This window comes from Lissotriton vulgaris, chromosome 5 (assembly GCF_964263255.1).
Source record: "Lissotriton vulgaris chromosome 5, aLisVul1.2, whole genome shotgun sequence".
NCBI classification, from domain to species: Eukaryota; Metazoa; Chordata; class Amphibia; order Caudata; family Salamandridae; genus Lissotriton; species Lissotriton vulgaris.
In genome coordinates this window covers 743648239-743675756 of record NC_141693.1, presented here as the reverse complement: position 1 = coordinate 743675756, position 27518 = coordinate 743648239, and the positions used below count along the sequence as shown (strand labels likewise).

Sequence of the window (27518 nt, the reverse complement as noted above, 5' to 3'; positions counted from 1 at the left end):
TCGCATGGTTCGCTCTTTGTTCCCACACAACTCACCAGCTCCTGAAATGCAACATATTATGAAAACTCACAAACAGATTATGTGCCTCATGCCAACATTAGACCATTGCACTCAATTTGACTGAGAAATTATTCATTTGGAAAAATAAGACATTGTAAGTAAGTCTTAATAGTAAATACCAAATGGAACATCAAAGTTTAAACTTACCACTATGCCAATCAGTGGCAAAGCAACTGGAATCACTAGAGAAAACCATTTCACATTCTGCTTGTTTAGGAAAAGAATCTAAAGCGGTGTAAAAACGGCAGCATAATTTTGTGATGAAATCTGAGCATCGATGAGGGATTAGACTTTATTACATATCCGAAAAGAACAGAGTACGAATATATTTTGATTACATTTGATCATACTGAAGAAAATAAACAAATTAGAAGGTGCACTGTTAAATTTCTGTTGGTAAAATAGATCTACATGAGAAGACAATAGTTTCCTCTGTGTTTGGCCTATTCTATCACCATTCACAAATCACAAGGACTTAGAATGGATGCAGCAATGATAAATATAGGTCTCACTGTCTTCAAAGAAGGCATGTCTAGTGTTACTTAATCATGGGTTAAGAGGGTCGTTGTCAGGATTTTACCTTCTTCACTTTGATGAGAGTAAAGTCAATGCTGACTCATCATGTAAGATAGAATACAAATGTTTGAGAGAGCTGTATGCTCCTCTCCAAAGCTTATATTCCATTGTTAAGAAACATGCAAGGTTGAAGAAAAACTACATTGGTTGAAGCTTTCTAAAAAGTTTCAAAATTAAGTGACGAATCTAAAAAGACTTACAAATGGGTAAAAACTAGTGAGATGAAAAATGCAATAGGTTTTTCATTTTCAAACACTTTAGGAGTTTCATGTTACTATAATGTAGTAGTTAATGGTCTATTCCACCTTCAATAATTGGTTGAAAACATTCAACAAAGCAAAGACAAACCTTTAAGTCAAGCTTTCACAATTCTGCTCACATTAGTACACACTGAAAAACACGTGTGTACCTCAACTGCATTTATATGTGATATTTTTAAGCATTGTATTAGTAGTACACAGTTCTCTCCAAATGTGCAACAGGATGCACAGGAGTTTTTAATGGTAATGCTAAATGTGTTAGAAAATGAGGGAACTGGAATAAATGACTTCTTTAAAACAGGCAGAACAGACATTGAGTCATAGCGAATTATGTACCTTACAGTACCAGATTGCAAGTCAATACCTTTTGAAAAACGTTTGTAAAATCTGTGAAGAATAACTGCTGTCCAGACTACACATAGAACTACTATCTACATTACTTGTGAGACACAGTTCAAAATATCTCATTCTGATTCTACAATGATGTAGAACAGATGGAAGTAAAATCAGAGCGCATATCATGACTGATGTAATATGTGCGGTCATAAGCAGTACACAGCAGGGGCGCAGGTTAAAGTTAGCTCTGCTAACCATAACTGGTGAATTTCTGTGTTTTGTTCAGTTCAAAACATTTATGCAGACACTCACATATTCACCTAACTATTACATTCTTTTAACGTTTTTTTTTAAATATATATATATATATATATATATATATATATATATATATATATATATATATATATATGTGTGTGTGTGTGTGTGTGTGTGTGTGTGTGTGTGTGTGTGTATCTAAAGTTCTTGTGCCTAATGTTCCTTGCATTTGACCTGTATGTCTCCGAGAGGTAAAATGTCTTGTTCAAATATACATACTTTGATTAGCTGCATGTATGACAAGATGACCCTAAGTGTTTACCCATATAATTGTTAGGGTAGATGTAAATTACCTGCTATTCTCTTGGGCTAAGGAACCTAGCAGGGGTATGCCCTTTTCCCTTGGCTGGGTTATTTCGAGTCCAACAACAATACACAACTCTGGTCAACATACTGTTTTGGTTGGCTGTGATGCAAATCTGCAAGGTGCAAATATTTGCATCTTGGCAATTTATGGTTGTATGATTCAACATGTTGTTGCACTGGTAAAATATACACTATAGTAGAACAATCCTGGGCTCTGGTTCTCTAAGTACATGCCAAACTGCCAAAGCTGCCTTGAGTAAAGGGGTCTTACCAAGTGAAAAAAGGCTCAAAATGGTAGATGGCTATGCTAAAAAGAGAAGACTCTATGAACTAGCCTTCCCTTTGTGTTTATGTCTGAGTCTGAGTCTATGGACATTTGGGTGCTACAAGTGTGCCAGTGTCTCAGGATAAACCCACATATTAATTGGAAAGCAGAGTGTAGGTTCAATTCTGGACCACTAGATTTTGTATCTTATAGCCATTCTCTTGCTTAGTGAAACCTCCAGTGTCCCATTGTGTGAATGTCAGTCCCCATGAGCACTCTAGGAACATGATGGCTGTCAAACCAAATGCCTAATAGAGATCCCTCAACATACCTGACATGCATCCTTGCCACCGGTGCTGAAGCCTGCACAGATCATATTGCTGGTGATGCGTCCAGAATAGGACGCTGTGCCGTTACAACTCCACATTGATACGATGGGAAGCCTTACACTACGTAGGGTGTCCGACGTCTTTCCGCCGACTATACTGGTGAAACCCCAGCCGAACACCTGGCAGAAGTGGCCCTCGTTCACAGTTGCTCCTTGCAGGGGAATGGCTATGATCGAAATATATGTGTTATAGACCACAGGCCGGCTCAGCTGAAATACAAAGAGATTGCTTACTCACACAGGGCGAGTTCATCTTGGGTGTAGGGTGGGAAAGAAAAGGGTGAGAGGAAATCTAAGTGGTTGTAGAGAAAAAGAAATAGTGGAGGATATGGCTAAATCAAAGATCAAAGAGGCAAGTAAGGAGTCTTAAAAAGAGTAAAGAAAGGCAGGGTAAAACAGACAGATATACAAAAAGAGAGGCAAGAAATATAAAAAGAGAGAAGGTTAATCAGAACACAAACACATCATTGAAAAAAACAACCTACATAACAATATATGTGTAGAAAATCTATTTAGCAAAGATCTGTAACTAGAATTACCAAAAAAGCTATGGCCACAAATAATACCTCGACTGCTCAAAATAAACATTGTAGAGGGGATATTTTGAACAATTATCCATCTTTATACCAGGATACCTCACCAAAACCAGAAAATCACAGACCTTTCTTTTTCAAAGACGTCTGTCATGCAGTTTTTGATTATTAACACCAAGGCTTGCAGCCACACCAGAGCATTGCCCATAATTGCTTCTGTCTCAGAAATTGAACCTCACCACAATATCCCCAAAATCAGGATTCGTTTTCCACAGCAGAAATCCCCTAAACAGAGAATTCCCAGCACATAGACAATAACCGCCATCATCAGGAAACCTACCTTACGCCAAGACATTCCATGTACACAGACCAACCTTACAAACTATGGAATACTCTTTACACAGAATGCACATGATACCAAGATCCCTGCTCCACTATTATGAAACTCTTTGCAGACTATCCCTACCTGGCACTGGAAACCCTAACCCACATTAGGAAATCTGCTTTTTAATAGGCCTCCTGTAGGCAGAAACCCAATCCCATATTAGAGATACTCCTACACAACCACCTCACTGACAATATGAAACCAGCTCCATAACTGACATTCTCATTGACAGCTGATTCACGACATCATGATCCACCCCTCTCACAAGACTATCTAATGTGCACACAACTCTTTGGAGGCCTTTTCTGTGGGCCTTGGGTGAACTAGAGGTGACGATCCTTGAAGGGCACTGTTCTTTACAATGGTGTTTGTTGGCTTTGGGTATTATTGCAGTCTAATAGTTCTATTAGCCCTCCATAGGTAGCTAGCTGAAGCCAGCAAGGTGCATAACAAAGACTCAACAGTCACACACATCACAAAATGAACGTTCAGCCAGAGTTATACTTTACAAAGGAATATGTCTTTGGGTTCATCTGGAAATTATTAGACAAAAAATGGTAAATGACAAAGGAGACTAAAAGGTCATAGCACCACCTGAGGCTCAGATGTAACACATAGCATCACCAGCGATTACACCGTAAAGTGATGTTAGTCCTGGCATCCTTGGTTACATTTTCTCCATATTTTTCCATTTACACCTGTTTTTGCTGATGTCCTTTTTGATGGTCTTCGCACTCCGTACACTTTACCACTGCTTAACAGTGCTAAAGAGCTTGTGTTCCTTACCTTAAACATGGTGACATTGGCTTATACCCAATTGGCATCTTTATTCTTTAATTTACTTGTAAATCCCTAATAAATTGGCACTACCAGTGCCCATGTCTGTAAATTAAATGCTACTAGAGGGCCTGCAGCACAGATTGTGACACCCTCTCAAGCAGCCCTCTAAATATCTCAGGCCTGCCATTGCAGAGCCTATCTAGGCACTTTTAATTTGCCATTTTGACTGGCAAAGTAAGCCCTTTGCCAGGCCCAAACCATCCTTTTTCATGCATATAAGGCACAGTGGCTGCTGCTCCCGGGAAGCAGCAGTGGTGCAGAGAGGTGGGTAGAGGGTTAAAAAAAATCACGTATCGGTCGCCTTTCCTCCGTCCTCTCATCTCTCTTCCTGGCTTTTTATGTGGAAACAGGAAGCAGGAAGCGCACAGCTCTGAGGCTCCCCATAGCCAATCACAATTCTGCAATGCAGCGTTGTGAATGGCCTGAGCGCTGTGGTCCGGCGCTCAGACAGGGAATGGGGGCCTCGGCATGTTCTCCACGCAGGCTGTAATGCAACCTGCAAAGAGAACATGCAAGTGCGCATGAATGTTTGGCCAGCCCGAGAAGCCCGGGAAAACATTCATGCACACTTACATAGTGCCCACCACTCCTCCTCCTGCTCTGAGATCAGAGCAGATCTGCCCACCTCACTGAGACGCCGCAGAAGGAACAAATAAAATGATAATAACTTAGAGTTATTATCATTTTGTTTTTCCTTTTTTTCCACTGCAAAAAGCAATGGGGCAATGCTTAGCGGAGGAACCACCACTGATAAGTCATCCCTAGGGTAGGCCCTGGACAGCCCGGAGGGCAAAGTGCAATGTATAAAAAAAGTTGGACATGTCCTTTTAGTCTTTTTTAAATTCGTTTTTTTTACTACGGAAAGGGTTACCCGCCTATAGGATAGCATTGAAATAACCTAATTCCATTTTGCACTCCTCCACTCTTCAAGGATGCACACTCAGCAAAGAAGATGCATCAGTTCGGCTTGAGGATGTGCCCCTCAGCAGAGAAGATGCATTGGATCTACTGGAAAGCATCTTAGGCCCACTTCCAAGGGTCCAGGACTAGGGTGGCACAGCTTAGCAGGGTAGACTCACAGATGGCAGAGTACAGTTGTAAATTCAAGGTTGTTGGAAGCCTGTCATGTCCCTGACAATTCAGATCAGGAGGCCAGTCAGCTAGCCCTTGGAGATGCAGGTCCAGTCCTTCTCAAACCAGGCAGGGGGGCATTAGACAGCAAAGCAAAGTAGGAGTCCAGCAGAGTAGTAGTCCAGCAGAGTAGAAGCCTTTCCACAACAGAGTAGTCCTTCGTCTTGGCGGAGTATCCACAGGTCCACAAGTGTACTGATGTGGTGGTTTCTGAGGTCCAGTACTTATACCCAGTGGTACCCTTGAAGTGGGAGACTTCAAAGAGATGCCATTGAAGTGCACAGATGCCCTCCTTCCTGCCCTCGCTCCAGGCTCTCTACATAGGGGTATGCAGCCCTTTGTGCGTGGACAGGATACAGTCTGTTCAGGTGTAAGTGAGGCTGTGTCCAGCCGTGTACTCCCATCCTGGCTAAGGCAAGAAAGTGCTTACTTCCTGAAAGTGGCATTTTCAGAATTGCAATTTAAAATTCAACATCACTATAAGGTAAGATTTTTTAAATTAGGATTCCAAAGTCACCAAACTTTAGCCATTTTTACCTTACAATTTGGGAATTACACTTATAAGTTTTAATAAGGTAATCCAAATGTTATCCTATGGGAGATATATGCCTTGCAGTAGTGAAAAACAAATTTAGGAGGGTTTTTTTCACTACCAGCAACAGAACATGTAAATCTAAAATGTGCATGTCTGGCTATTTAAATACATTGCAACCTGCCCTCTAGGCGGTCCTGGCCCTACACTAGGGGTGACTTATATGAATTAAAAAGGAAGGTTTGGGCCTGGCAACAGGTTAACTTGTGAGGTTGACATGGCAGTTTAATCACACTCACAAGGCTCTGCAATAGCAGGCCTGAGACAGTTTTAAGGGCTACTTAAGAGAGTGGCACAACCAGCAGTACAGGCCAACTAGTAGCGTTTAATTTACGGGGCTTGGGCACATGTTGCGCATTTTACTAGGGAATTATAAGTAAATTAAATATTTCAATTGGGCATAAGCCAGTATTACCACATTCTAGAGAAAGAGCACAAACACTGTTGCACTTGTTAGCAGTGGTAAAGTGGGCAGAGTCCTAGGGCCAGCAAAAACGAAGTCAGCAAAAACAGAGGGTCTGGAGGCAAACGTTAGGGGAAAACACACCAAAGATGCCTGGTCTAACAATAAGGTTTACTACTTTTCAATATTCCCAAACTGCACTTCTGCAGTAATTTACATTTTATAGTCATTTACACTTTTGTGGTAAGTCCAGCACTCTCATGATGCCAACCACTGGTACTGCAACACCATCCCATTGAAAATAATGACAGTACTGACTTACAACAAAATATAAGTGACTAAAAAGGTGTAAGTTACTAAACAAATGCAGTTTGTACACTTTGTAGTAAGTTTTGTAGTATTGTTGGAGTACTACAAAATGTAGTGTAAAAGCGCAGTTTGTGAATAAGGCCCTAAATGTCAATTTTTTTCACAAGCGTGGACAATGACATCTCTGGCCAGCAAATCTTTGTAAATATGACAATGCTCAATTTTTCCATTAAATGTCCAATGTATTCTCTTCATATTTTCATGGAGCGTCGATCTGCCAACTTTTACTAACTTGTGGCTTGACTTTATTTCCTATTGCTGTCAAACAGCCTGTTTTAAGCCAATGGTCACACATCCTTTCTGCAATACTGCAGGTTGTTTATAAGCATCAGTTGTCGTGATTTTTGTTGAGCATGCTCAGTCTAAGAGAAGTATTGTAGACCGGCTTATGAACTATTAATTCTATTAGGAATCTCATCCACTTTTGCTTCCAATGGCAAGATGACACCAACTGATCACAGTCAACCTCCTGCAAATATGCCAGCTTAATTAATTTGTTCTGGATTGTTATTAAGTGCTGGCAAGTCACCTCATTACTACAGCAGGGTATTAACAGAAATATAATTGGGCATCAATTTTTAAATCTGATGGAGTGGGCTGTGGCCCTCGTCGCAGGAGTGGAAAGACAGTTCATCTAGTCCTTGCTTGAAGAGTGAGGTCTTAACTTCTGTGTTTCGTCAGAAAAGGTAGGTTTGAAGCTTTGAAGCTTGATTACTCAACTGAGAAGGTGTGGCTGAATTTCAGGCCGCTATTAAAAATTTAATGGGAACTAGTTAATGAACGAAGATGCAGCATTTACCCCTTTAGACCCTATGCATTGTGTGAAACAGCTTGAGCATGTCCCTAAATTGCATGGGAAGCCAGCAAGGAGTTTTTACTGTTGGGTTGTGTGGTTGTTTTTCCCAATTTATGTTATGTTATGTTACGAGGATCTGTATAGCATGCTCATTATCTGAGCGGAATCCAGACACTTTTTACAAGGGACCATCTGACTACTTAAAGTTGTACTTTTTGTAAGTTCCAGATGTGGTGCAAAGACAACAAATTTTAGGGAATGTGATTTCCTAATTGCAATTCTTTACAAATGTCAATTAAGAAATCATCACAATTCCTAATGTATGAAACCCAATGAGATTCATTTAACGATTCATAATGGGGTGGGAATCAACCTACCTCATGAGTATTAATGAGGTAGGTCACAAGTTGCTACCCATTAGGAATTGCAGACATCACAAGGATGGTGGCCTGATGAAGACAGCAGACCACCATGTCTATGATTTCTTTTTGATAATGCAAACTTTTTTCTTTAAATGCAGCCCGTTTTCCTTAACAGAAAATGGGATGTGTTTCAAAAAATAAAATGAGACATTAAAGTTTTCTTTATTTTAGAGTAGGCCGTCGTCCCTTGGACCACTGCCTGCTCTTAATAAATGTTTCTTTCAACATTTACGAAGCAAAAGTAGTCCCCTGGGGACCCCTTCCCATTTGTAAATGGTTACCACCACCCTTGAGGTGTTGGTAAAAAATGAATGTTTTGCATCAGTAATTCTGTTGCAAAACATTCATATGTACCACTGAGATTCGGTATTAGGAAGGGACACCCTAATCACGCCCCTTCTAAATACCAAATTGCTGAACAGAAATTGTGATTCGGTAACATGTTATAGAATCGCAATCTGTGTTTTGTACATATGAAAAATACATTTTTGCAGTAGGTAATGGGCCAATTCTGCAAACAAGGCCATTTCCAGCCGCAAAAAATGCTTTTGTTCGAATGGCCCATGGATTTTTGGAAGAGCCCATGGGAAACATCTATTACAACGCAGGCTTTACATTGTAATGCCTTTACAACGCACGCTTTACAACGCATGTGCCATTACAATGCATGTGCCATTTCATCGCAAGCTATTACAATGAGAATTAAGGTAAGTGTTTACGGTAATTGCCTATTACTTGGGTATTAATCAATATTGATTCCAATATTTCTGAGGGTAATGTAAAAAATATTGATATTAAAAAATATGATTAATAAGATGCATGGGAACTAGGGGTTTTGGAAAGGCGGTATATTAATACCCTAGTATTAATTTATAGAATGTCTATTAAAATGATTGCTGGGTTATTAAATAACATTGTTTTGTTTTATATTTAATTTTGGCTATTTTATTTAAAGTATAATGAATATTTATGAGGGTCTGGCACCCATCCTCTGGGGCGGAATGCAAGGGAAACAGGGGTTTTATGTGGGGGAGTGTATAAGTACCCAGGTAATAATTGTAATACTTGATCATTAATCTATATTGATTATAATTTTAAATATTAGTAATTTAAAAAATATATAAAATTCTAACTTATGAGGGTGTGACACTCATCCTCTAAGTTGGGTTTTAAGGGAAAGAGGATTTTTTGGGTGGGTAGCATTTTAATACCCAGGCATTAATTGTAATACTGGTGTATTAATTATTATTGTTTTTAATATTATTTACTGGTTATTTAAAAAATAAATACAATTCATACTTAAGAGGGTGATACACCCATCCTCTGGAATTGGATTGAAGGGAATTAGGAGTCTTGGATTGTGCAACTTTATTAATTCCCAATAAGTATTTTTAACATGTGTGTACTAATAATAGTGATTTGGATGTAAATTGTTACTTTAAAAAAAATTAACTATAAGTAATATTTATGAGGGTCAGACACCCATCCTCGGGGACAGGATGCAAGGGAAACAGGGGTTTTGAGTGGGGGAGTGTATTAATACCCAGGTATTATTTTTAATATGTGTTCATTAAATAACATATATAACATTTGTTGGTACGGGAAGTAGGGGAAATAAGATTTAGGGTGGGGGAGTGTATTAATTCCCAGTTATTATTTTTAATTCATGGAAATAAATGAACTTTTAAAAATATAAAACATTTAAAATTATAAATGTAATTAAAATAAATAGATATGAGGGTTTACCACCTAACATCTGAGGTAAGATATTAGAGTACATAGGGATTTGGAAAAGTTGTATGTACAATTAAAAACATATTTATAATATTTCTATAAATAAAATATAACATATTTAAATAATTGATAATATAGAAATATGGATATATGTACAGTTAAACTAAAATAAGAGACAGACCAAATTAAAAATGTATTTTAAAATATTATACATAATTTTATTAAAGGAATAATAAAATAGAAAACATAACATGTATTATTGACAAGTTTATTTTAATTTATATTTACCAAAAATAAACATAGTATCAAAACTGTATAGTAACATACTGTTTGATACATTTTTGCCTGTCAGACACTGCCATGTGGATTCCAATATCCCTTTCTGGCGGTCTCTTTGCAGTGGTCAACCTGCTGTGGAATGGCTTGCGAAAATGGATTTGGGGGCCTGTATCAGTTCCCCCTTATCACATGGGGCTGGAACATGGGCCCCGTGCCCCCCTACATATCCCTGTATTATGTGGCAGGCACAGCATGGTGCCTGCCACGTTGTGCAGGGATATGTAAACACCCTATTTTTTGTATTGCGGCAGGGGCTCATGACCGTATCCCTGTCGTAATACAGAATACAGGGAATGCGACCGCCATGGTGGCGCTGCATTGTATTTCGGAGTGTGGGTAGGCCACCTCCTGGGCGGCCGGTCCCTATTCGAGGATTATGGAGGGCAGACTTAAGTCTGTCTGCCATCGTAATGAGTCCCTTAGATTTCTTTTAAACCAAAGTGTAAAGAAAGCCATATTTTTTAAATATTTTTGAAGCGTCGCGTTTTCAAAACATAGTGCATGATTATGATAGCGGTCTGACTTTCGTCCAACTGGCATCCTATTGGAGATGGTACTGCCTGACAGGCTGTTGACGGTCCCAAAACAGTTATTGCGGTGCCTGTCAATGTCCCTTTCCGCCAGCGTTTTCATGGAAGATAAACAAACATGCAACGACTGGCGGGGAGGGACATCATAATCCCTGCAGCGGTGCCTGGCAGGCACTGCCACCATTGTAGGGATTGTGGCTCCCTCCGACACACCGGTGGGCTCAAGGACCCCTTGCAAGTGTGGCAGTCAGTCTTTCTGACCACCAACCATTTGCCCATCATTGTAATATGGTGGGCGGAAAACATGGTTACAGTGGCCTTGGGACCGCCATAGTATCTAGTAGTCGCAGATTTTTGTTCTCGTGGAAGGTTGGAGAAAACAGACACCAGATGGCTGAATCGATGTTTTGGACAGTTGAAAGTTTTTCTTTATGGTTTTTTACTTTATGCAGAATTTCTCCTGGATGTAAAAGTTGTGATTTTTAGATTTTGAAAATTGTTTGTCAGATTATGGATGGATTTGAAAACTTTGGACAGTGGATTGCAAAAATGGATTTCTTGTTGTGTTTTTTTGGCAGAAATAGTTGGTTTTTCAGGAATTTTTAGGGGTGCATTTTTTAAAGTGAACACAATATTTTGTAGCACAATATTTGCTGTACAATTTAGATTTGCCATTCTGTGTCCCTTTTGGTAGTTTGGCTCGGATTTTGGATTCCATCCTGGAGTAAGGATTTGTTACTATGGATTTAAGAAATTCTCAAGACTCTTGATTAACTGTGGGATTGTTCAAAAGTACAAGAGCCGAAGAAAGAAGACAACTGAAGGTAGGAAAACTGACTATTTTATACATTTTAATTTGTTTTGAAAAATGGCAATTTAATTATTAAAATTTAATTGTAAAACAAGCAAGTAAGGTTGAATAGGTGTTAGTGTAGGTTAGAAATGTAGTATGTATGCAATATTGTCCAGGTAGTCTGACACCACCATCAATGAAAATTGTTGAATTTTACCCACTAGTCGCTCAGACATTTCTTTTGTTCTTTTAGAAATTCGCTGGTTCAGACTACTGGTCAATGATTGCGCTATTCTCATTTCTTGAAAACTTTGGTCCTTCTTCAAAATTTCCCAAAATGATAAAGGTTTGGGTGAGATTTTCTGATTGATTTGTTGAAGGAGTTATACCATCCTTCAATGGCACTATTATTCTCTGCTCCTCCCTGTAAGTAGGTCATGTAACAGTTCAACACCTCTACTTGAAAACTTGGATTCCTCCTTCAACCCGACCTGCTTAGATGGCCAATCCATGTGTCCTCAAAGTAATTTAGAAGGGGGGTCAATTTTTATTGCCTGTGCAATGGGATGAGTAATATTGCACACACCGTCAATGACTACTGGGTTCAGTTAATCTCTCTTCACAATAAATGTAGACACCATAATTTAACAATCTGCTCGCTCTGTTGGACTTGATATAAGAAGCCTCTCTCCCACTTGCCATACTGAATTTTTGTCTGACAAACAAGAGTGAAAAAGTTGATATGTTTGTTAAAATAGCAAGATTTTATTGTTTAAGATCTGAAAAACAAGGTTAATATTTCTGTAACATCCTGATGACTTTGCTAAGAACATGTTGTTTTTTATACTTTTTGACTATGAATATGACACCTATAATTTGGTTCTCTGCATTGTTGTTGAGTCCTGTGTAAAGAAAGTGAGCTATTTTAATTAGTGAACATGTTTAGGTTTACCTTGATTAGGTTCCTTTTTCTGATTGCCTGTTCCCTAGTTGGCATTGTTTTATTTTCAGTTGATATGGTGTACTTGGTTGTGTTACTTTTGGGTGTTGTTGGGTAGGTGTAATCCCTGTATGACCTAGGGATTGAGTACTGGCAGTAGAACCATGACCACAGACCTACAACCCCGCAGTAAAGCCCCACCAGACCAGAAGTAGAGATAAGGCTTTATTGGGATTACAATAATGCTCTAGAACAAGCTCTCCAATGTCACGAACTAATAAAGACTGGGTTCTAGTCACCCGACATAAACCTATATATTCACACCCTCCTCCGCATGAATGCCGTTCCTGGCACTCCCCAATGGAGGGCACTGTGCTAAAAAATGGCCGACAATGCCACTCGAGCTTGTATGTCCAGTAACAATAGTGACCGGTAAGTACCTGGTCTACTGTCCCCCGCAAGAATGCCGGTCCCGGCACTCGCAACCGCGGGGTACAGTGTTATGCTGTGGACAGCAATGCCTGTCTAGTGCAGGATACCTTGACTCCTAGGCTGGAACGAGTGACCTCGGCTCCCCCAACTATGATGGACGTCTTGACGGAGAATGTCTGTGATCCTTAGGCTGAAAGAAACACTGTGTGAGGGTTCCTCTAGACTTTCCTATTATGTCTGTATGAAGCTTTTGAGTGTATCTGTAATGATGATGGGACGCACAGGAGCAGCCGCTCGACTTGCGCTAGCTTTCCGAGCAGTTCGGCAAGGAACAATCAATGGCCCCCAGCTAGAACCACAACAAAGTCCCCAGAGTCCTCACGCTCCGGTCGGGTCGCGTTGGAGCAGCCGCTCGACTCGCGAGATCACTTGTACCTCGGCACGCTCAGGCAGGAAGATGAATAAAGGAACGGTGTTCCTTACCTCACGGCGAATCTCCGTACTTCGGCTCTGGTTCGACAATATCCGACACTGTTCCTGGCGGCTGCCATTCTTTTATGCACTTCCTGGCATGCGCATGCGCTGCACACAGCATGTCAGGATTTGTAGTTCATTCGGGGGCGCTGCTGGGATTTGTAGTTCCGTTTTCGCCCGCTATTGCGATACAGTTTGTTATCACACCGCTTGCTGCTCCGTACCCCCAAGAAACATGACAGTAGGTCCGATAAGAAATGTTGAGATTGAGTGAAGTTTTGTAAGTGATTGATACTTTACAAACTATTTTCACAATTGTATATTCCTGGATTTTTAAAAACAGATTGTTGTTCCTTTTGCATTTGGGATACTGAAGAAAAAACCTTTGGTTAATGTTGGATTTAGCAATTGGTTTTCTTAAAATTTTACTTCAGATTGTCTTTCACTTCGGCAGCATGTGCAGCTGAATACTATTTTTAGTCCAGCTGATGGTTGGGTCTGTTTGTATTTTTTAAGGTTATTTTCAGACACTAGTGGAAAAAAGTATCATTTATTTATCTTTAACAGTTAAATGCTTACATTTCTTAAAGCAACAGCAGACCTGAACCTTTATTGAGGTAATCATCCAGTGGCTTTATTAGTAATTTTAACCCCCCAGGACTGACCAGCAACCTGAGTTAGATTAGTAATTTTACCCCCCACTGCTGACCAGCACCTCCCCTGAGCCAATACACTGGTGGAGATAGAATAGTCATTTTGCCCACCAACACTGTCAAGCACCTTCCCTGACGCAAACACCTGGCAGAGTTAGAATATAAATTTTGCCACCCAACACTTTCCAGCACCTTCCCTGAGGCAAACCACCGGTGGAGATATAATAGTAATTTTGCCCTTCACCACTGACCAGCATCTTCCCTGGTGGAGTTAGAATATTAGTTTTACCCCCCAGCACTGACCAACAGCTTCCCTTAGCCAGCCCCTTGTGGAGTTAGATTAGTAATTTTGCCCCCAACACTGACCAGCACCTTCCCTGAGGCAAAACCTAGCGGATATAGAATTATAACTATGCCCTCCAACACTGTCAAGCACCTTCCCTTAGACAAACCTCCGGTGGAGATAGAATAGTAATTCTTCCCCCAGCACTGACCAGCACATTCTCTGAGGCAAAAATCTTGCGGAGTTAGAATAGAAATTTTGCTCCCCGACATAGTCTGGCACCTTCCCTGAGCCAAACCCCCGGTTGAGATAGAATAGTAATTTTGCTCACCCCCACTAACCAGCACCTTCCCTGAGGCAGAGTTAGAATATAAAATGTGCCCACCAAAACTGACCAGCACCTTCCCTGAGGCAAATACTTAGAGGATTTAGAATAATAATGTTGCTCCCCAACACTGTCCAGCACCTTCCCTGAGGCAAGTCCTGGTGCAGATAGGTAAATAATTGTGCCCCGAGGGGGCCATGGCTTGCCTGCAACCAAGCTGGCCACTCGTGGGTAAAGCTCAGAACATCACAATTGTGTAATCCTCCCTACATCTGTTTTAAATGATCCGCTTCACCCCTTTTAACCTTCAAATCACAAACCCCCTAGCATAGGGCACCTTCAGCAGTGACAACAAAGAAAATCAGTTAGGGCAGTCCGGAGATATCGAGTCTGGAGTGTTTGGCCAGTGAAAGACTGGAGCTTCGACCGTGACGTCGCACGGCACTCCCCTAAGCAAGCCTGTGCTGTTCGCTTCGGACCTTCCGGACTGGGCCGCAGATTGCCAGCCAACTGCTGCAGCCCCAGTGCTTCCCGTAACATTGGCGCACATCGGATCTGATGCAGGCATTGTGCTAGCACAATATTAAAGACCCCAGCTGATAGCGAGCATGCCGGCGAGTAGTGAGGCCTCCTTCGAGGTGCGGCGGCTTACGGCGTGCATATCATTCCACGGAACATGCCAGAGTTGAGATGTGTGCCCGGGGCTGGGATCGGGCCCTCACCCCCCCCCCTGTATAGAGATGAGATGTGTGACAGCTGCTCCCCCCAGAGAGAACGGACCCATCGGCACAATTTACGTCATCTCGCCGCCCTGCACCCATGAGACGCTGGTAGGCCCAGGTGGGCTGGTCCTTAAGCGGCTGGTCTGGGGCAGCACACAAAGCTATTCATCCCTGTGGCCCTCTCCTAAGCAGGGGATCGACTCAGGACTAGTATCACCATGTAAGCTAGTCAAACATGCAGCTCTCTCCTGTGGCCTCCTAGGACACCATACTTGGAACAACTTGTGGTGCTTGTTAGGTCAGTGCCCCATTTTGATTAATGAAAGAGTTGGCTCACAGTATTTCGGCTCATTACTTGATAGTGGCCTTGGGAGATCCTATTGATTGATTGATCGATCTGCGGAGATTCTAAACGCAATACACTACTGAAGCACCACAGGGTGTAAAACCTTGGTCCCCATCACATACACGGACACTGTAGGCATGGCCGCCACTAAGGGCACCAAGCAGTCCCCTGCTGCGCAGTTGGAAAAATATGCTCACCGACTCAAAGCATCCCCCGGAAGAGGATGCCCTGACCTTGGTTGATGTGATGGCGGCAATTCAGGGTGTTCATAAGGCACTGGAGGCAAAAACTGATACTGTGACTACAGAAGTCACCTTGATCCAAGCGGATTTGGGGAACATGGGGGACAGAGTAAAGACAATTGAATCTTCAATCTCCACCCTACAACACTCCACAAGTGTTGGAAACCACGGTTAAGCGTCTTCAGATCCAGACAGCAGATTTAGAGGCTAAGTTAGAAGATTATGAAGGAAGGGCACGCAGGAATAACGTCTGAATTTTGGGGGAGCCCGAAAGAGTGGAGGGGCAGTTGGCAGATCTGTTTGTGGAGGACCTCATTCAAAAGCATCTGTCGCAATTTTTCTCAGTGGAGCGTGCTCACCGAATTCCGGGAGGGACTCCCAAGCCTGGGACCCCACCTCGTCCTATCCTTTCTCGAATCTTCAATTTCCGTGATAGGAATGCTATCCTCCAGACAGCAAGGACTGCTCCGCCACTCAAGTTCGAAAACTCCACCATAACTTTTTTTCCTGACTTCACCTACAAAGTGCAACTACATTGCAGGTCCTTTATGGAAGTCAAGCGAGCGCTTAGGGGTCACAACTTGAAGTGTGCCATGCTGTTCCCAGCAAAACTCCGGGGACATGATGATGGGAAGACATGGTTCTTTCAAACCCCGGAGGACGCATGGGACTGGCTGGAGAGATGGCGATCAGTTGCGGCACAGAGACGTTCCTCTCCATCTGTAGAGCCTTGAACCGAAGAAGAATGACGCTCCAGGGACCACACTAGTGAGGACTGTACCTTGGCTACTGTGAAAGTGTATGTCCTGTTGGGTTGTATTAAGGAGGGTTGTTGGTGACTTTTGCTTTGTTCCGAATTGCTGCAGTGTGATGGTAGTCTTGTGTATCTGGGGGGTCCTTTAAGTGACGGGCTGCTTGATGTCCTCTTCGGTGTTCCTCGTTGGGACCTGGGGAAGTTGGTGGGGTGATTTCTTTTGGGGGGGGCAGTTTGGTATTATTGCTATACGTTTTTCATTCATGATGCGATGCTTTGCACAACAATTGATTTTAGGCAAGTCTATGGGTTTGAAAGGGGGGAGGGAAAATTGTGTTTAATGGATGGCGCTCTTGGGTTGTTTAGGCTGAGTAGCGTTCCCCTATATTTAGTCTGTTGTTGTTTGGGTATACAAGCACTCTTCAATTTTGGGGTGTGGGCAGTTTTAAGTCTGCATTGCAGTAAGGAAGGGAGGGGCGTATTTCTGAGTAGTTTTAGGGGTTTTGTAGTAATGTTTTTATTTAGTTTTTTGTTTGGTTCTTTTCAAGTGGTCGTTTTTAGCAACCTAAATTATGTGGATGTTTGTCTATCTGGGTGGATATTTAACGTTGGAGCATATGATTATTTTTTTTCCGAAGACATATGGCTCATGAGATGGTTCGCATTTCCACTATGTCAGTGATATTTTGCTTCTGTGTTAGGGGTCAGGGGGCCCGCCTTCATATTTAAAGGATGAGCGTTGGTAAGTGTATGGGTTCTTTGCTGGCCCGTCTCAAACTTCTCTCCTGGAATGTCAATGGTCTTGGCGATCGAATAAAGAGGGATGTAGTGTTGCAGTATCTTAAACACCAAGTGCCCGACCTTGTGCTTCTTCAAGAAACTCACATCCAGGGTCCTTCTTACTGTGCACTCAACAGATGGGGGTATAGATTCATAGCCCATGCAGGTTATACTTGTGGCTTTAGAGGAGTTGGCATCCTTGTACGCAGCACCTTTCCCTTTCAGGTTCAGAAAGTTATACATGACCCCCTTCGGTTGATTTGTTTCCGTCTCTGGAAAATGGGAGGGTAGATCGCTTAATGTCTCATCCTTGTATATCCCTCTGTGGTTGCACACTACCACCTTGAGTGACTTGGGTACACACTTGTTAAATTTTCCTGAAGGAGACATGCTATTGGGGGTTGACTGCAATGCAGCTTTGTATGGGGAGTTGGATCACCTACCCCTAGATCGAGCAAAACCTCTGGTAGATTATTGTCTGAATTTTTTAGGGCACTTGGTATCATAGACATTTGGCAAGTCTGTAATCCTAGCAGTAAGCAATAAACCTTTCACTCTGGTGTGCACAGTAGTTTGTCGTGTATTGATTATCTCTTTTGTAAAGCTGCCCCGCTCCCCATGTTTAAAAAATGATCCCTCCTACCTCGGGGAATCTCAGATCACTTGACCATTGTGACTTATTATGGGGGTACGTCCCCCGCAGGCCAGCAGGAGATGATTCTTCAGTCTTGGTATCTTAGAATACCTGAAATTCGTACCAAACTGACTGAGGCCACCCAGCACTATTTGTATGTTCGGTTCAGTTGGATGTTGTATTGTGGGAAGCATTTAATACCGTCATACGCGGGTGTGGGGTGGCAGCAGTGGCTGGGCACAAGAAGGAAAACCAGCAACAGCTAGAGGCTATTGAAAGTGAGATTTTGGCCCTTGAACAGGGCCTACTTTCCGATAGGTCATCGGAGATCTCGGACAAATTGTTTGCCAAGCAAAAAGAATACCGGGATATTGCTGGTGATTCTGCTAGGGTTCAATACAGGGCAAATCCGCACATGACTTATGATATTGGCAAGAAAGCTAGTAAGTTTCTGGCTTGGCTTGATAGGAGGGATCTGGCGAATAGATGGGTCGCTGAAATTGTAAATGATGAGACCGTCCGCCATCATGATAGAGTAAGTATCGCTGATACCTTTGCTACTTATTTTAGGGGCGTCTATTCTCCTGTATCATCCTCCACGCAGGAGGAGGCTGCAGAATTGCTCACTCGTCACCACTGCCATGTCTAGACTCCCAAGAGGTCACAGAGCTAGACGTGGCATTAACAGGCGATGAAATTTCTAAAGCCATTTCCTCCTTGCAGTCCTGAAAGGCCATGGGCCCTAGTGGACTCGCAATTGAACTGTATAAGACCGTTGCTTCGCTTATTGCCCCTCCTCTGCTGTGCATGTTTGATGCCCGTGTGCAAGAGGGCATTCTCCCGGCTGCGCAAATGGCCAATATATTCGTCATACATAAACAAGGGAAACCTCCAGATTGATGCTCCTCTTACCGACCCATTACCCTCCTTGACCCCGAGGTCAAAATCTTGGCCAAAATACTAGCTCTGCGCCTCTCACCCGTCCTTCCCAAACTGATTCACCCAGATCAATCCAGTTTTATGCCAACCAAAAATACAGCACTTAATTTGCGTTGGTTGTTCGGGGTATTGGGGTGAGCCTCCATTATACAGGAGGACTCGGTTATTATGTCTTTGGATGCCAAAATGGCCTTTCCTCTTTGCAACATTGAAAAGATGTGGTTTTGGAGACCAGTTTCTAGCTTGAGTGTGTCTCCGCTATTCAAAACCCCTGGCGAGAATGGTAGTGAATGGCAGCAGATCAGCAGTTTTCGAGTCGGGGCACAGCACAAGACAGGGATGTCCACTGTCCCCTTTGTTGTTCGCTCTGGCCCTTGAACTTCTTGCGGTATGGCTCACGGGGGACCCCTGGATTCGGGGACTAAACTGGTCACCGGAGTGGATGGACAAAGTGTCCCTCTACACTGATGATATTTTGCTTTATCTTGCCAATCCACGGTCTTCGATCCATGAAGTGCTTCATGTATTCACCTTATTTAAAAAATATTTCGGCTATACCATTAACTGGGAAAGGTCCCTCATATATTCACTAAATGTACACCCTCCGCTTCTTCCGTAGAGTTGTGGTGCCAAAATTGGTACTGATGTCTTCTGATACCTAGGAATCTACATTACGATCGATGAGGTGTTTTTTTATCAACGTAACTTACTGCCCCCCCTTCAGCGTCTTAGGGAAGGTGTCCAACACTGGAAGACTCTTCCTCTTACACTTCTTGGAAGGGCAGCTCTTTATAAAATGATGGCTCTCCCTCACTTCCTCCATGCGTTGCAGAATACCCCTCATATAGTTCTGGTTCAGTACTTTACCACCGTCCAGTCCGAAGTTCGCAATCTTTTGTGGAACAACAGCACACCCCGGATTGCCTTCCCCAAGTTTATTAGGAGCTGGTATGATGGTGGCATTGCTTTACCATCCGTTAGAGCATATTATTGGGACTCACAACTTACTGTTCTTAATCATCGGATGCACTGGCCAATTGACGACCCTGCATACCGGATGGATAGAAACAATATGCTACTTGGTACTTATTTGAGGGCAGTGTATGGAGGGTCGAAACTAGAGCCCAAATTCACCCCAACATCTACGACAGTCTCCGTCTGGCATCTCACGAATTCAGCGCTGGGCTGGAGGGGCAGGATTACGCAGACAACCCCATTATTTGACTCCCATCACCTCAGTGTGTTTGGGTGACAAACTGGGTTTGATAAATGGGCTTTGATTGGTTTATCCAAGGTGGGTGGCTTGTGGGTGAAGGGTGGTTTGGTATCTTTCAGTGATTTGCAGCGGCAATACCAACTACATGATGGAGAAACCTTCCACTATCTCCAGGTGCGAAATGTATTGACCAAGGTGCTTCTTCGAGGTGAGGAATTTCCAGTGTCTTCCCCCTTGGAGGACAAGTTATTAGACGACTATCTCTTCAAGAAAGCCATATCTCTTACATATCGTAAAATCCTCAATATTTCACCCGACCCCCTTGGCAAAGTCTGTACAAAATGGTGTTCTGATGTGGGTGAGATTTCCGATGAGGAATGGAGGGAGGCCCTAGCGTTGCCCCGTGAGGTTGCAATTCACTCCCGGTTTAAACTGATCCAACTGAAGCTCTTGCATAGGGCCTATTACAAGCTCCCTGTTAGTCAAAATGGGTCTTCTGGACTATCCATTATTTCCCCGTGGCTGTGGCCAAGTGGGTACGTATTTGCACCAATTGCGGGACTGTTCAATTCTCCAAGGTCATTGGGAGGAAGTCATCTCTACTTTATCTCAGACTTGCGGGAATGTGGTGGAGGCTACCGCCAGGTTGTGTCTCTTGAACATTTGGGATGCCACTGATTTGTCTAGACCTGAACGGCTGTGGGTCACTTTGGGATGTATGGTGGCCAAATGCAACATCGCCAGAACCTGGAAGGGAGGGGTGGATTTGAAATGTGTTGATTGAGAGTCCGATATGGACAGGTGCAAGCAGGCTGGGAGAGTGGTGTATGAAAGTAGAGGTTGCCCAGATAAATGGATGAAAATATGGGCCCCCTGGAACAAGAACAGAGGCTCGCTGTGCACTCCTTTCACTGACACTACTCCATTTGCTGTTGACAATGAATCATTGTAATTATGCATCGCCGGGATTATTTGCAAACATGAATCCTTCACTTAGGCTCCACTCTGATATGCCTTTTGTAATGTCCACAATTACTTTAGCCTACTACTTTCATTTAATTTATTTTGTGAAATTTTAGTATGGTTTGTTTTGTATTTGGTTGTTTTGTGTGATTAAATATTGTTTGTTTTTATAATAAACAGAAGAAAAAAAGAATAATAATTTTGCCCCAAACGCTGACCAGCACCTTCCCTGAGGTAAACACCTGGTGGAGTAGGAAAATAAATATTGACTCCCATCACTGTCCAGTACCTTCCCTCAGGCAAGGACACTGTAGATTTTCAATAGTTATTTTGCCTTAAGGTACTTACCAACCCCTTCCCAGAAAAATGTTAATTATTAAAGCCTTAAAAATGATTTCATTTGAGCAAAATGCATTGTACAATATACTTACAGATGATTATCCAAAGGAATGTTTTGTCTAATTTTGATTGTTGTAGGTTTATGATCAATCTCTGAAAAGGTTTTAAACATTTTACCTGTTAATTCCGAATTTGGGTTTTAAAATTAAATCAGATGTTTTTTGCAAATTACTTCTTTCTGATACAAAATATGTACTCCAGAATATCTATTGTAGTGTTGTGGCTGTTTTTTAAGTTCTGTGAATACATTTAAAGCAAAAACTAAAATTGTATCAAATAATAGTTTTAAATATAAAGGTGTTTTGTTTTAAACTTAAACTTACTTCAGTCAATAGATGGCAGAGTTTAAACTCCAAAGCCTCAGGTTTTTCCTCCTACTCCAGCTGTGTGCTGTTACCATGGGAGCCATTGCACCACAAAGCACAAAATGGTGGTCGGCTTCATTTTATACGTTTTTTAGGAGTAAACGAAAATTTGATAGAAAATATGTTTTGAAAACGATTTTTCTGTGTGAAGAAGAACCTGACAGAATGTATATGTATTATGTGGTGTGTGAAATGTTGGTTTATACTTTTTGTTTCTGAGTGTCAGCCATTTTGACTAGATGATGCGTGGCTGAGGTTGGATGCAATTTATTTGAGAATAATTGCACCAAGAACTACTGAATGGATTTACACCAAATCACCAAAAACTCCCTTCCAGGACCAGGATTTAGTTTTCTGCCAAATCTGGTGTCCTTCCGTTCAATATTTTGGGCTGTAGATCCGTCTCAAAGTTCTTATGGAAAAATGGATGGAGAAAACAAGTTTTGGGACCACCACGGTTTCTCAGCCTCTGTTTGACCGCGATTCTCCTTTAAATTCCAGACAGCAGTTGAGGTGGAAGAACACTTCTTTGGAGAGTTATTAGGAAAACAAAAAATGCTTTTCCTATGGAAACGTGATCCTAGCTATAAATAACCACTGATAACTGTAAGTGGGTAATATATATTTAATTACGGATTGATATTTACTGTATAGCTATAGTTAGATCAGATGTTCCATATTGAGAATGTTTTGTTTCTCTTACAACTTTGGTGCAGTTTGATAAATCTTCCCAATACTTTCCAAAGAAATGTTTATGCAACTCAACACCTTCCTGGCAACTCTTGGGGTAATCCGACAAGTGCAGGCCATACAAAAAGGGGTCATGAAACTTGTTTTCCCTCTGCTATTTTGTCATAGGAATTTTAGGAAGTACCTTAGACAAAAAAAAAACTGAACAGGATTACACCAAATGTGTCAGAAAGTTAGATCTTTTCTCAGAAAGGGTGCATTTTGTGATTTGGTGTAAATCCATTTAGTCATTTTTGAGAAATTAAGGTTAGAATTTAGTGATTTATTGACAGTTGGTCCTGCTGGAGTTTCGTGGGAGTTCCATCGTACAGAAAATAAAAAAATAGAGCAGTCTGTGAGGGCATTTTTCCATTCAGCTGTTTTAGTCCAATGGGACCGAGTGATCAAATTGGCTGGCTTCGACATGAGCAGAGATGTTGTGGCCACCACAACAGGACATGGGACTTGGCCCATGTGTCCTGAATATGTAAACAAAATTAAACTGGAGTACCACAGGAGGGTGAAACATACATTTTAAAAAAAAACATGAGCTCCTGTGGGTACGAGTAACGGAGAACCAACTCCCTCCAGAAACTCAAGCCCCTTTAGGTGGTGAAGCCCCTACTATGTGCAGCCTTCGCTGCTTAACAGACTCTTTGCAGAGAGGCCACCCCTCCTGCACAATCAAATAGATGTGTGTGGCTAATCCTCTACAACACTCAGTCTTTGCTTTGTCCAGATGTCTTCACAAATATTCTATTCCCTCCAGACATTCAAGTTCAATTATGTGGCCAAGCTCCTATTAAGCACAGCTGTTGCGGTGTGTCAGACCCTTTTGCAGTTGGGTGACCTCTTGTGCGCAATCAATGATATGAGAATGGCCAAGCTCCCTCATGCACAGCCTACTCCCTGAAGATGCTCAAGCTCTGTTACATGGCCAAGACCCTATTAAGAAAAGCCTTTGTGTTGCAACTAGCATTGTTAAATGCGATCCCCATCCCTTCCTTTCCCCCCTCCCTTATATTCTATGTTGGTACATTGCCCTGGGCAGCCCGGCGCTCGCTATGGAATGTTGGCATAGCTGCCGGGCTCCCAGGCTGACAAGCTGACGGCAGTCTGTTGTGTTATTCGAGCAATAAAGAAACCAGTACTAGACCCATGTGTCCCTCATCACTACATTTCTTGGCGACGAGGAGGAGGAAACTGGGCCAGGGACAGTGACTGCCGTTTCCCTGGTGTTTATTGAGTGCTTGTCAACGAAAACAAGATTCACGGAGCCTGTGAGAAAAGAACAGATGAGAGCGAGTGACCCATGCCGGCTGTCACGAATGCTGTTAAAGCTTAACAAGTAAGGTGACACAGCGTTACAAGGCAAACCAAGTTCAGAGACTACTGGAAAAATAAATCTTTTACTTGGTGTGGGTTGTCGAATTGTTCGAGTGCCGGGTCGGGCACCGCGTTATCAGTTTTGACTGGGCATGTCAAAAATAAGAGGAGGAGCCGAGTTGAAGCTGTATGTGGTCGGGTGCTATCTCTCACGCTCGGGTTCCGTGTCGGGCACAATCTGCGATCTGAGGGCAGAAGTGTGATGTAATCCAGTCAGTGAGAGCGGTGTGGTTAAAGACAACAAATATTCTTTTAGAAAGAAAGGCAGTCAGCGGAAATAATTTCCTCGTTTCCTGCTGTGAGGTGCCTTGAGTTCTCACCCACCACGTAGCCCCTGCGCGTTTAAGTTAACGACGCGTTGAACGAACGTTTAGCTGAATCACTCGATTCCAAGCTCCATGCGCGCACAAACCAATAATGCGCTGACTGAACTTCAACGCAAAGCAGCGCGCTCACCGGCAGACTTCCTGAAGAAACATTCGGTGATTCTGCGGTTGGTGTCAGTTCCTCGCCTCTGTGTGGGCAATAAGAAGAGCAGTGTGGAGGTGTCCCAAGAGTTTGCTATCCTTTGAAGTGCTCGCCGGGAGGCCACTGCTCTAATTGAAAGTCGACTCCGTCCTGACAGGAACATTTCTGAGGGGAAGTCTCTTTACAGGAAGTTCCCGCCAGTTGAGGGGAAGACAAGCTGTTCAATTGGACCTGAAATCCCGACCTGTAGAAGCAGAAAGGGGACTGCATGAACATCCATGCTAATGTGAATTTTACTGGTGATAATAGTACTACGTGGCAAAGTAAGAAAAGTGAGGTTTTAAGGTATTCACAAGTGTAAATCTCCCTGCTTAGGACAACTGCAGCTAGGGGCAGAGAGTTACTCCTACTTCTTGTGGTATTTTTGCTCCTATTAGAATAAAGACAGACCTATAGGATTTCAGGAGTTTGATGGCAATGGCAGGAGCAGGAATGAGCCAACCTCCACCTTTCCTCAATGAGTTAGGAGAACCGGTTATTCCCTGGAGAAGGTGGGAAGGCATCTTCAAGTCTTACTTAATAGCCATTGGGAGTAGCAACTACACCAATATACGTAAACAACATATATTGCTACACAATTTAGGCACACACGGGAGGAAAATATATGAAGATGTAACAGGGAGATTGATTGAGGATGAGGAAGAGGTGGTGGAGGAAGGTGTCAATGTTTATGAAAGCACGCTGAGGGAATTAGCGGCTCACTTTAAGGAGAAAATAAATGTGGTGATGGAAAGGCATAAGTTCTTCAAGAGAGTGCAGAAGAGGGAGGAGAAAGTGAGCAATTATATAGCAGTATTGAGAGGTTTGTCAGCCACATGTGAGTTTGGTCAACTCACAGACTCTTTAATAAGAGACCAACTGGTGAGGTGCACCAACGACACCAAGACACAAGAGGAATTACTAACCAAGAACCCCAATCTTGAGGAAGCAATAAACATAGCTAAGGGCTTAGAGCACATGGCACGTTGCATGAGGGAAATGAAAACACCGGATGGGACTAACAGAGAGAGGGCTGAAAGCAAATCTAGTACAGAGAGTGAAACGGTCTGTAAAGTAGAGAACAAGAGTAAAGAGGTTAATCGCAGCAAGCCCAGTTCCACGGTTTGTTATAAATGTGGTAGTCCCAATCACTTAGCTAATAACTGGAAATGTCCTGCAAGGAATGTACAGTGCAGAAAGTGCAACAGGTGGGGGCATTACTCTAAAGTGTGTAAAGCTCCGGGCAAAGCAGTGCATGTCATTGAGGAGTCACCCCAGGAAGAGGAAAGGGAAAAGTCTTATGTTTTTCAAGTGGGGGATGAGGAAAATAACAGTGATAATGTTTACCCCAAATGTGATGTCTTACTTGATGGAGTGATGTTTAGTATGTATGCAGACTCGTGCTCCCCATATACTTTAGTAGACAAGAAAGTGTTTGAAGATAAATTTGCCAATCATCCTGTAAAATTGTTGCCACCAGACATTAGTCCTAAGGGTTACAACGATGGGAAAATCTCCCTTGAGGGCGTGGTGACCATGAGAATCTCATTTAAGGATAGACACACAGTAGGAAAGGTGTATGTGTCCACGAGAGGCTCCACCCTACTGAGCTGGAAACATCAGAAACAGTTGGGGATCACACTAGATCCAAACAACAAGGAGCAGGTGTTGTTGATTGACCCTGTAGGAATATCAGAGGATCTCACCAAAGAGTTCAAGGAAGTGTTCAGTGACAGATTGGGTGTATTTAAGAACTACATGCACAAGATAGTGCTAAAGGAGGGGGTGGTACCAGTGGTGCACAAGACTAGGTCTATACCTTTGCGCATGAGAGAGCCCCTCCAGCAGGAACTTCAGAGGCTAGTTAGTGAGGGAGTCATCACAGAAATCGAGAGCTCAGCATGGTTGGCCCCGATTGTCATCATGGCCAAGGATAAAGGGAACAGCATAAGACTCTGTGTGGACCTTAGGGACCTGAATGCGAATATCCCAGTGGACAGGTTTCCTCTTCCCAGGATAGGGGAAATGCTAAGCACGATAAGGGGGGCCAAGTATTTTAGCGAGCTGGACCTATCCTCTGCCTATTACCAAATCAAGCTTCACCCGGATTCCCAAATACTAACAGCATTCACCACCCCATTTGGAAATTTCAAGTTTCAGAGAATGCCATTTGGTTTGGCATCTGCGGCTGCTGCTTTCCAAAGAGTCATGCAACATGTGTTAAAAGACTGTAGGAACACTATCTGTTTTCAAGATGATATACTGATCTTTGGAGGTTGCGAAGAAGAACACAATGAAATGGCTAGAAGGGTGTTGGAAAAGTTGAAAGAGGTAGGCTTCACCACGAAGCCCTCCAAATGCAAACTAGGAGTAGGTTCGGTGGACTACCTGGGACACACCCTGTCAGAAGATGGCATCAAGCCAAAACATGACCTAGTGAGGGCAGTGGAGGATGCTCCCACTCCCAAGAGTAAAGAGGACATACTATCCTTCCTAGGTCTTGCGGAATATATGGCCAAATTCATTAAGGATTTTGCAATGGTGTCGCAGCCGCTAAGAGACTTGATAAAGAAGGACAGTGTTTTTGAATGGGGAAAGGAACAGGAAATGTCTATGAAGTGCATAAAGAAGGCAATTATTGAAGCCCCGTTTATAGGGAAGTTTGATCCAAAAGGTGCAACCATCATCTCTACGGATGCCAGCAACAGAGGCATCGGGGCAACGCTGGCGCAGAGAGAAGGCAACAAGATAAACGTGATAGCCTTCGCATCAAGAACCCTCACATTGTCCGAGAAAAATTACTCGACCATAGAGAAAGAGGCGCTAGCTGTCTATTGGGCCATTTGTCACTACAAGTTTTTCATCTGGGGAATTCCATTTGAAGTACAGACCGACCATAAACCTTTGGTCTCCCTGTTCACCAAGAAGGACATGGAGAGCATGACGCCTCGAATAGCAAAATGGGCAGTGGGTCTACAAGCCTACAACTTCAGAGTATCCTACATACCTGGACAACAAAATAGAGTTGCTGACTTCCTATCGAGAGCACCCAC

General features: G+C 42.7%; 1 protein-coding gene across 1 annotated transcript in view; it reads right to left on the bottom strand.

Annotated features, from left to right (window-relative positions):
- Window positions 1–27518, bottom strand: part of LOC147711486 (trypsin-3-like) — a 341427-nt gene that overhangs the window by 103129 nt on the left and 210780 nt on the right. The window contains exon 4 of the mRNA XM_086919495.1: window positions 2453–2719. Coding sequence (XP_086775621.1) covers window positions 2453–2719 — 267 coding nt within the window. The remainder of the gene's footprint in view (window positions 1–2452; window positions 2720–27518) is intronic.